At 38.3% G+C, this 11,434-nt stretch overlaps 1 protein-coding gene across 1 annotated transcript in view; it reads right to left on the bottom strand.

Annotated features, from left to right (window-relative positions):
* Positions 1-7,315: 7,315 nt before the first annotated feature.
* LOC131962919 (nuclear receptor subfamily 4 group A member 2-like) overlaps positions 7,316-11,434 on the bottom strand; it is a 4,920-nt gene continuing 801 nt past the window's right edge. The window contains exons 3-8 of the mRNA XM_059328025.1: positions 10,951-11,434; positions 10,019-10,148; positions 8,657-8,814; positions 8,384-8,583; positions 8,045-8,223; positions 7,316-7,823 (exon numbers count right to left, since the gene is read on the bottom strand). The exon at positions 10,951-11,434 is cut by the window's right edge and continues 279 nt beyond it. Of these exons, the coding sequence (XP_059184008.1) occupies positions 7,573-7,823; positions 8,045-8,223; positions 8,384-8,583; positions 8,657-8,814; positions 10,019-10,148; positions 10,951-11,434 (1,402 nt within the window). The 3' untranslated portion in view covers positions 7,316-7,572. The remainder of the gene's footprint in view (positions 7,824-8,044; positions 8,224-8,383; positions 8,584-8,656; positions 8,815-10,018; positions 10,149-10,950) is intronic.

The following is an 11,434-nucleotide window of genomic DNA, read 5'->3' as shown; positions in this document are numbered from 1 at the left end:
TGTGCGTCTCTCTGCTGTATATTTATATATATATTTATATATATTTATATATTTAGGGTAGAAAAGAGTTTTGAGGTGTTTTTTAGGCTCAGCTCTCTCTCTCTGTTGTTTAAGGGTAATAAAACAGTTTTTCTTTGTTTTTAGTCTCAGCTGTGCGTCTCTCTGTTGTATATTTATATATATATTTATATATTTAGGGTAGAAAAGAGTTTTGAGGTGTTTTTAGGCTCAGTTCTCTCTCTCTGTTGTTTAAGGGTAATAAAAGAGTTTTTCTGTGTTTTTAGTCTCAGCTGTGCGTCTCTCTGTTGTATATTTATATATATATTTATATATTTAGGGTAGAAAAGAGTTTTTCTGTGTTTTTTAGGCTCAGCTCTCTCCCTCTGTTGTTTAAGGGTAATAAAACAGTTTTTCTGTGTTTTTAGTCTCAGCTGTGCGTCTCTCTGTTGTATATTTATATATATATTTATATATATTTATATATTTAGGGAAGAAAAGAGTTTTGAGGTGTTTTTTAGGCTCAGCTCTCTCTCTCTGTTGTTTAAGGGTAATAAAAGAGTTTTTCTGTGTTTTTAGTCTCAGCTGTGCGTCTCTCTGTTGTATATTTATATATATATTTATATATATTTATATATTTAGGGTAGAAAAGAGTTTTGAGGTGTTTTTAGGCTCAGCTCTCTCTCTCTGTTGTTTAAGGGTAATAAAAGAGTTTTTCTGTGTTTTTAGTCTCAGCTGTGCGTCTCTCTGTTGTATATTTATATATATATTTATATATATTTATATATTTAGGGTAGAAAAGAGTTTTGAGGTGTTTTCAGGCTCATCTGTCAGTCTCTCTGTTGTTTAAGGGTAATAAAACAGTTTTTCTGTGTTTTTATTCTCAGCTGTGCGTCTCTCTGCTGTATATTTATATATATATTTATATATATTTATATATTTAGGGTAGAAAAGAGTTTTGAGGTGTTTTTTAGTCTCAGCTCTCTCTCTCTGTTGTTTAAAGGTAATAAAACAGTTTTTCTGTGTTTTTATTCTCAGCTGTGCGTCTCTCTGCTGTATATTTATATATATATTTATATATATTTATATATTTAGGGTAGAAAAGAGTTTTGAGGTGTTTTTTAGGCTCAGCTCTCCGTCTCTCTGTTGTTTAAGGGTAATAAAGCAGTTTTTCTGTGTTTTTATTCTCAGCTGTGCGTCTCTACAGGAAACATTCCTCCAGATCTTCGGAGCCTCAGAGGTTTTAGAGTCGCTGCAGGTCTTCAGCTCTCAATGTAAACGTGGCGATAATCCTCAAACGGAGCTGAGAGCTGCAGCCTATAGCCTCATCCCTCTTCAAACGCTCCCCGAGCATCTCCTCCTCCTCCTCCTCCTCCTCCTCCTCCTCCTCCTCCTCGTCTTCTTCTTCTTCTTCTTCTTCTTCTTCTTCTTCTTCTTGTGGAGCAGATGTTAGATAGACGGATCATCTCTCCTCCCCTCAGAGCTGCAGATTACTTTTCTTTCTCTTTCTGCACTTTTCTTCTTTGACAAAACTCAACTTTTAGGATTTGTGAGAGTCATTCATGGACATAAATATATAATATGTATAATTCATAAAAACAAACCTTCCCTGTGTTACAGAGATATTTAAAATAATTACTCAACTTTATTTTATGTGGAAGCATAACATTATCTATGCTTTTTTATTATTGTTGTTATTATAAACAATAATTGTTAATAATAATAATTTTTAATTAACCCTCGTGTCCTCCTTGGGTCCTTTTTGACCCCAAATCATTTTCAACATCCTATTAATAAAGGTTAACTTTCATAGAAATTATTGAAATGTTCAGCACATGTGCCCCTCTGCATCCTTTATAGATAATGTACATTTCAACTTTCTTCATACATTTTTATGTGTTTTTTTACATTTTTATAGCAGCCGTGGTCCTCAGGGGTCAAAAAGGACCCCGTGACATCAGACTGGTTTTAGGACATGTAGAAAAAAAATATTAACAACTTTTTTTTTTCACCTTTTAATGTATTGCCATAATTGTTATCGTTTCCATTAAATTATTTTTTGTATATTTGTATTTGTTGGTTTTATTTATTTTGTCTCTTTGATATTATATTTGTTTATTTACGTTTGTTAGAAAATTGTGAATAAAATTACAACTTTATTCACTAACATAGTTGGAGGGAAATATAAATATTAATGTAAATGTGAATGCAAATGACGGTATGTATGTTTAAATCTGAAGCATAGGAGCTGAATATTTATCTCTAATTTATGGCTGTAACATTATCAAGCATTGTTTAAATTTAATCAGCAGCACGCATATCAAATGAAATCACGGCTGAAACCGGATGAATATTCAGATGTAAACCAGATGAAGTTTGAACATTAAATGTTCTTTATTAGGAACACTAGAGGGCGCTGTTCTCCGAGGGACTGACCTTCAGGAAGAAGTCACATGTTGATGGAAGTCTTCATATTATTATTATTATTATTATTATTATCATTATTATTATTATTATTATTATTATTATTATTATTATTCATGGTAATTAAGACCTTCATGTTTCAACTGTAGAGTCACTTATTTCTCTCCAGTTTTTACTGGAAACAACCACAGAAGGAAAATGTTGTAAAACCTTCAGGTTTTTATAATGAAACTCTGAATGAGACGAGGCATCACACACACACACAGACACACACACACACAGACACACACACACACAGAGACACACACACACACACACACACACACACAGACACACACACACACAGAGACACACAACACACACACACACAGACACACACACACACAGAGACACACACACACACACACACACACACACACAGAGACACACACACACACACACACACACACACACAGACAAATGTTTCTGCAGAGATGTTTAAAAAAATAATTTGTCTCGTGCTGCAAAAAGGTCAAATAAGTCTGAGAGAAAATATCAACAAGTCATAAACATGAATATGAATTTACACTTTAAACGTTTTGTACATTCGTTTCTCAGCGTTGAGACGTAATATGGACTGAAATGTGCAATAATTCAAATGATAAATATAAAATATAAATGTGGGTTCTCATATGTTCTAAATGTGTTAATGCAGGAGGTAGATATGAAATATAACATGTGATGGATGAAACTAAAGACATTAATGGTTCAGAGATGTTTGAGTTAAAGAGGAACTTTATTAAAGCGAGCTCGCTGCAGTAATTCATCTGGTTTATAATAAATCATGAATCAGGTTTATAATAAATCATGAATCTGGTTTATAATAAATCCTGAATCAGGTTTATAATAAATCCTGAATCTGGTTTATAATAAATCATGAATCTAGTTTATAATAAATCATCAATCTGGTTTATAATAAATCATGAATCAGGTTTATAATAAATCATGAATCAGGTTTATAATAAATCATGAATCTAGTTTATAATAAATCATCAATCTGGTTTATAATAAATCATGAATCAGGTTTATAATAAATCATGAATCAGGTTTATAATAAATCATCAATCTGGTTTATAATAAATCATGAATCAGGTTTATAATAAATCATGAATCTGGTTTATAATAAATCATGAATCAGGTGTTTTCTGTGGCTCACTGATTCAATCAGCTGAACAATAACTCATCATATTTCTGCCGACAGCTTCTTCTGGATTTCTCAGAAGAAAGACGTCTGAGAGGTCAGCCGGCGGTCTGCAGGGCGCAGGTGGTGGACCGGATCGTTTGGACCGGATCATTCACAACGGAGCATTCAGACTGGACCGGATTGTTTGGACCGGATCGTTTGGACCGGATCATTTGGACCGGATCATTCACAACGGAGCATTCAGACTGGACCGGATTGTTTGGACCGGATCGTTCGGACCGGATCGTTTGGACCGGATCGCTCACAACGGAGCATTCAGACTGGACCGGATCGTTTGGACCGGATCATTCACAACGGAGCATTCAGACTGGACCGGATTGTTTGGACCGGATCGTTTGGACCGGATCATTTGGACCGGATCATTCACAACGGAGCATTCAGACTGGACCGGATCGTTTGGACCGGATCGTTTGGACCGGATCGTTTGGACCGGATCATTTGGACCGGATCGTTCAGAACGGAGCTTTCAGACCGGACCAGATCGTTTGGACCGGATCGTTTGGACCGGATCGCTCACAACGGAGCATTCAGACTGGACCGGATCGTTTGGACCGGATCATTCACAACGGAGCATTCAGACTGGACCGGATCGTTTGGACCGGATCGTTTGGACCGGATCGTTCAGAACGGAGCTTTCAGACCGGACCAGATCATTCGGACCGGACTGTTCAGAAGCGTCCCCCTTCAGATGAACACTGAGACCTGACAGGTAAACAAGTCTGTTATTGTGTATAAATATGATAATCTCCAGCCTGATGAATGAGCTCCGGATGGGTTTAAACTCTGAAGTTCACCTTTTCTCTCAGGACTTCAGTAATCCAGATCACTGTTTCAAGTGTTTCAAGTGTTTGTGATGTTGAGAAGGATTCAGAAACAAACAACTGTAATCCTCCCAGTTATTGTTTGTTGTTTTCAATGAGAAATAGTTCTTAAAGTGACTCTTGACTAAATCTGTTTTAATAGGAAATCCTGATTGAAGCTCTGAGAGACGCATCAATAATCAGTTTGAGTTAAATGAGCTTTTCTGCTAAGCTAATGCAGTTAGCATCCAGCTCAACTGTTTCTCTCCATTATGATTTAACATTTACTTGTTATGTTTATACTAAAACTAGCTCAGCATCTAAGATTTTAAAGCATCAAATTTAATTTGAATTCCAGGAAAAAGTCTCCAGAGAGGCAGAGCTGTTAGTTAGTTTGGTTTTAAATAAATGTTGAATATCTGATTTAAAATCTGTCTTTCTGATCAGTTCATGCTACAACAAGCTCAGCTGAGTGTCTGTTTGCTGTCAGGATTTAATTCTGTTATTAAGAAATAAAATGTGACTTGGAGAGACTCACATACAAAATATGGACTTTTAATCACTTTATCCAAAACTAAATATTGACAAGTATCTAGGAGTATTACTGAGTATTACTGAGTATTTACTGAGTATTTACTGAGTATTACTGAGTATTACTGAGTATTTACTGAGTATTTACTGAGTATTACTGAGTATTTACTGAGTATTACTGAGTATTACTGAGTATTACTGAGTAATTACCGGGTGAAGAAGCTGCAGATTCTGACGGTTGTGTTGAAACAATGAAATGCTGCTGGCTGAAATAAACAGACGCTGTAGAGAGTGAAGCATGTGTCAGTAATGTGTAGTAATGTGTAATAGATTACTAGATCAGTGAAGAGTAATAGATTACTAGATCAGTGAAGAGTAATAGATTACTAGATCAGTGAAGAGTAATAGATTACTAGATCAGTGAAGAGTAATAGATTACTAGATCAGTGAAGAGTAATAGATTACTAGATCAGTGAAGAGTAATAGATTACTAGATCAGTGAAGAGTAATAGATTACATGTTGGAGCTGGTTCCTGCTGTAAATCCGTCTCTGGGCTGACTGATAACGTTTAATCTCTACTGAAGCTGAAGGATTCAGAGATCAAAGTCACAGAAACCAGATAAAAATACCTGATGCTGTCTACAGCAGTCTGAGGGCCCCGGGTCCAGGAGCCTCAGCACCCTGAGGGCCCCGGGTCCAGGAGCCTCAGCAGCCTGAGGGCCCCGGGTCCAGGAGCCCTGAACAGTCTGAGGGCCCCAGGTCCAGGATCCTCAGCAGCCTGAGGGCCCCGGGTCCAGGATCCTCAGCAGCCTGAGGGCCCCGGGTCCAGGAGCCTCAGCAGCCTGAGGGCCCCGGGTCCAGGAGCCCTGAACAGTCTGAGGGCCCCGGGTCCAGGAGCCTCAGCAGTCTGAGGGCCCCGGGTCCAGGAGCCCTGAACATTAATAATAATATAATAATATATAATAATAATAGATATCTGACTCCAGCTGTCACTCTCCGTCGTCCTCAGAATAATAATAATGTTAATAATAATAATGTTAATAATAATAATAATAATAATAATAGTAATAATAATAATAATAATAATAGATATCTGACTCCAGCTGTCACTCTCCGTCGTCCTCAGAATAATAATAATAATAATAATAATGTTAATAATAATAATAATAATAATAATAATAATAATAATGTTAATAATAATAATAATAATAATAATAATAATAGTAATAATATAATAATAATAATAGATATCTGACTCCAGCTGTCACTCTCCGTCGTCCTCAGAATAATAATAATAATAATGTTAATAATAATAATGTTAATAATAATAATAATAATAATAATAATAATAATAATAATAGTAATAATATAATAATAATAATAGATATCTGACTCCAGCTGTCACTCTCCGTCGTCCTCAGAATAAATTGGACGTTTCTCCGATGAGCTTATTGATTTCTGTTTCAGCTTTAATATCGACCTGCAGCTGTTGGAACCGATCGATCCGTTCTGTCACATAATTAAACACGCACTCATTGATGATTATTATCATTATATTTATTTAAAGGGTTTAATTTAAACCAGGAGCGACAGGAAGTGTGTTTTATTTTTCCTCTGCTCTCCTCGTGTCTGTGTAAACGAGGTCTCAGTTCGTTAAAACCTGTGAGACCTCGAGGGTCTTTGACCTTTGACCCTCAGATGGCCGCGTGTTAATTAATTTTATTTCTTGCAGCTTTTAGTTCATTAAATAATAAATATGGTAAACCTTGCAGTACTCAATCCATTTTCATAAAACTAAATAATATTTATGGGAAATTTGTATAAATGATCTTATTGTTTTTTTAACCATTTAAAAATAATATTAACATAATATGATAATAATGTATTATTTAGTGTTGAAATGGCTTCAGATAAATAAATAATAAATGTATTTAATTAAAGTTTCTATAAGATGAAGCTGTTTACAGACAAACAACAACATGAAGTCATTGTTTTCCTTTTAATATTTATCTCAAACAGATTTATTATAACCACTCCGACTATTATTATATATATATTTCATTTGACTCTAAAATAATTAATTACTAATAATTTCATTATTTAATGCCAAGAAATAAATTAGTTAAAAGATTATTGTCTTTACTTTAAATATCAATTTAGAACAATTATACAGCTTTTAAGTCAAATCCTAAAATAAACTAAATGTATTTAAACGTTTGAATCATTGTAAAAATTCTTGGATTATCTTTATGAAATAGATAAATTAATGAAAGAAGCAGTCAGGCAGCAGTCATTTCTTTATTAAAACATGACAATGACAGTTTACAGTGACAGACCATGAGAATCTACCAAATATTATCATTTTATTCCCTTTATGACAATAAATGTTCTGAAAACCCTCAACTGTAAAATGTAGAATTCACTGAACAAAAAGCTGACAGGCTTTAAATCATTGAGATCGTTCCTCATTAACAGGATAAAGAGCTGTTAATCATTTTAAATCTCCTTTTTAATCTACCAGCCTCCGTAAATGATTTTAAATGTCTTTGTTGGGACTAAATGTCCCCGTAATGTCTCTAAAACGGCAGCGTGTCCAGGAATAACTTATCTATGACGGCCGGCGGCGCCACCAGATCCTCCAGCTTCAGGTAGAAAATCCTCTGCAGGCCTTGGATGCACAGAGTACGAAGTTCACGCAGTTTTTCCAAAAGTCTGGAGAAGTGGCTGGCCCAGCCGTCCGCCAGGCCGTCGGCGTCCTTTAAACACTTCACCACGTTGTTCTGCAGCTCTTCCACTTTCTTCGGCTCCTTCAGGCCGTGACGCTCCGCTGCTCCGGATCAATAAATACAGACAATAAACACAGAATGAGACACGCTGAACAGCTTAAATGAGTTTAAAAAGTCTCAAGCTGCTGGTGTGACGTTTGTTTTTAATACTACAATATCAGAGAGGCTTTTATTTTGAAATAATGACATATCTTACCTGTATTACATTATGTTACAGACATGACAAGGTGTTAATGAGATCATGCATGAAGACGTTAGAGACCTGTGAGCAGAGCGAGCGAGCAGACGCAGGAGAAGGTGGACACGTCCAGGTTCATCCTCTGCAGGTTGGAGGAGAACTCCACGATGCCGTCGATCCATTCCCCGAAGCCTCGCAGGCACTGCAGCCGGTGCCACACCGAGCCGTCGCAGAACATCAGCTTCCCTTCCTCGGGCTTCGACCTGAAACAACCACAGCTGGAGCTCACATGTTGCTCTGTTAAACCATCAAAAACAAACCCGTTCCTGAGGTTTGGTGTTTATTGGCATCAGCAAACATATGACCAAGCTGTGAGTGAATGCTTCCTAAATAAATACAAATAAATAGATAAACGTCCCTCACCTGTATGACAGGCGCAGAACAAAAAGCTCCAGGAAAGCCGAGTAGAAGAGCAGGTCCTGGTCCTGTTTGGGCAGAGACGTGAAGCCCGGGACCTTCTGCGCCCAGCCTCGGATCACCTCCATGGATCTGGTCAGGAGGTCGTAGAACTGCAGCACGTGCTGAGCGTCGTCCGCCGGCGGGTTTCCTGGACTCTCCTTGAACTAGAGGAGGAAGCAGAATCAGTTCCAGCTCAGAGAGAGTCACGCCGGCGAGTGATGAAAGGACGCTGCTCACTTTGAAGTAGTCGAGACGAGAAGGTGGCGGGTTGGACTCCACGTGAGCCCTGATGAGGGCGCTCAGCAGGGCGCCGACCGGGGAACACGAGTCGGGATGACCTTTAGGTTTAGACGGCAGGCGACCCCTCCGGCCCTTCAGACTGTCGGTCCTCACCACTGCAGAGGAAACTCAGTTATCTCAGATAACATGGAGTACATTTAACCTTTTATTCCTATTTTACCTTCTTTGACCATCCAGATTTATCTCAGATAACATGGAATATATCTAACCTTTTGTTCTTATTTTACCTTCTTTGACCATCCAGATTTATCTCAGATAACGTGGAATATATTTAACCTTTTATTCCTATTTTACCTTCTTTGACCATCCAGAGTTATCTCAGATAACGTGGAATATATTTAACCTTTTGTTCTTATTTTACCTTCTTTGACCATCCAGATTTATCTCAGATAACATGGAATATATTTAACCTTTTGTTCTTATTTTACCTTCTTTGACCATCCAGATTTATCTCAGATAACATGGAATATATTTAACCTTTTGTTCTTATTTTACCTTCTTTGACCATCCAGATTTATCTCAGATAACATGGAATATATCTAACCTTTTGTTCTTATTTTACCTTCTTTGACCATCCAGATTTATCTCAGATGAAGTGGAATATATCTGAGTCTTTATTCTTATTTTACCTTCTTTGACCATCCAGAGTTATCTCAGATAACGTGGAATATATCTGAGTCTTTATTCTTATTTTACCTTCTTTGACCATCCAGAGTTATCTCAGATAACGTGGAATATATCTAACCTTTTGTTCTTATTTTACCTTCTTTGACCATCCAGATTTATCTCAGATGAAGTGGAATATATCTGAGTCTTTATTCTTATTTTACCTTCTTTGACCATCCAGAGTTATCTCAGATAACGTGGAATATATCTGAGTCTTTATTCTTATTTTACCTTCTTTGACCATCCAGAGTTATCTCAGATAACGTGGAATATATCTAACCTTTTGTTCTTATTTTACCTTCTTTGACCATCCAGATTTATCTCAGATAACGTGGAATATATTTAACCTTTTGTTCTTATTTTACCTTCTTTGACCATCCAGATTTATCTCAGATAACGTGGAATATATTTAACCTTTTGTTCTTATTTTACCTTCTTTGACCATCCAGAGTTATCTCAGATAACGTGGAATATATTTAACCTTTTGTTCTTATTTTACCTTCTTTGACCATCCAGAGTTATCTCAGATAACGTGGAATATATCTAACCTTTTATTCTTATTTTACCTTCTTTGACCATCCAGATTTATCTCAGATAACGTGGAATAAATCTAACCTTTTATTCCTATTTTACCTTCTTTGACCATCCCCACTGCGAGGCACTTCTGGAAGCGACAGTACTGGCAGCGGTTCCTCCTGCGTTTGTCCACCAGGCAGCTTTTGGCAGCTAAACACACGTACTTGGCGTTTTTTTGCACCGTGCGCTGCATGGAGAAAGAAGATTTAGATATTTAGAAAAGAAAGTTTACAGACAATACTTGAGAATGCTGTGGCTGAGGTGATGCATCAGTAAATCTCCATCCCATCAATTATTTCATTAGTTTTTAAGGGTGCTTTGGTTTAGCTGTGTGTAAAAAGAGATTATGTGTTGTAGTGCTACATCTTCAACATGTTTAATAAAATCCAACAAGCTAAAATTACACAATTTCAACCATAAGACTCACACAGAAGCATCTGAATGTTCTTGTTTAAAATAATTATTGGCTCTGTAGAACTGATATCTTTGGACAGTAGTTCAACATAAAGAAGCTTTTCTTTCTTTGCTCCCGGATCCATTCTCAGTGAAAAGCCATAAATGTTCCACTGAAAATGACCAGCAGCTCTGTGGCCCCTGAGGGCCCCCTGAGGCAGCATAAGGCATGCAGCAGGCGGACAGGCCGTCTGGGTAAATACGGGGTCGTGGACATTCATAATTTGGAGAATTGCCCCGGGAGAGGTTTTTATTCATGGCACGTTGGTGGCCACTTTCATACATTTGGCCTAAAACGGCGTGTCAAAGATCAAAACGTGTAACTGAAGCAGAATTTCCAGACAGGACTCCCTCTGGGCTTCTTTATTAATTACACTTTCACTGTTTGTTCTCTGCAGAAAATAAGAATATATCCACTCTAAAGTCTGACATCTGATTATTTCAGACTTTTCAGGATATTAAAGGTGTGCGTGTGTTCCATCAGCTGCCTGCAAACATCCAACAGCAGTTTTCTTTAGAATAAAGTGAGAACCGACCTTGAAGAAGCCCTTGCAGCCCTCGCAGGTGCGCACTCCGTAGTGCTGGCACGCCGCGTTGTCCCCGCACACGGCGCACAGACCCTCCGCGCTCAGCGCCGCGCGGCTCGGCGCGCAGGACGCCTGGTAGTCCAGGAAGTGGTGTCCGAACTGCAGCGGGTGATGAAACCCCACCCCGGGCTGCTTCCCGGGGCCAGAGGACCCGTCCAGGTGCGTCCCGGGGTCCAGGTTCACGGACAGACTCTGAGCGCCGTGCTGCTGCGCGTGTTTGAGAGAAAACAGCGAGAATCTGGACAGCGTGTTTTTCCGGTGCGCCGCCGCCAGATAGTCTTGTCTGAAAGAGTACAAAGAGCCGGAGTCCTCCCAGAGTCCCGCAGCGGGCAGGCCGGGTGTGATGGGGGTGTGGGGCGACGGGGGCCGGTAGTAGTACACGGAGCCCCCGGAGGAGAGCAGCTCCTCCTGCTGCTGCTGCTGGTACCGCGGG

This window comes from Centropristis striata, chromosome 24, assembly GCF_030273125.1.
Source record: "Centropristis striata isolate RG_2023a ecotype Rhode Island chromosome 24, C.striata_1.0, whole genome shotgun sequence".
Taxonomy (NCBI): domain Eukaryota; kingdom Metazoa; phylum Chordata; class Actinopteri; order Perciformes; family Serranidae; genus Centropristis; species Centropristis striata.
The sequence above is the reverse complement of the archived record's forward strand: the minus strand, read 5'-3'. Positions and strand labels throughout refer to the sequence as shown.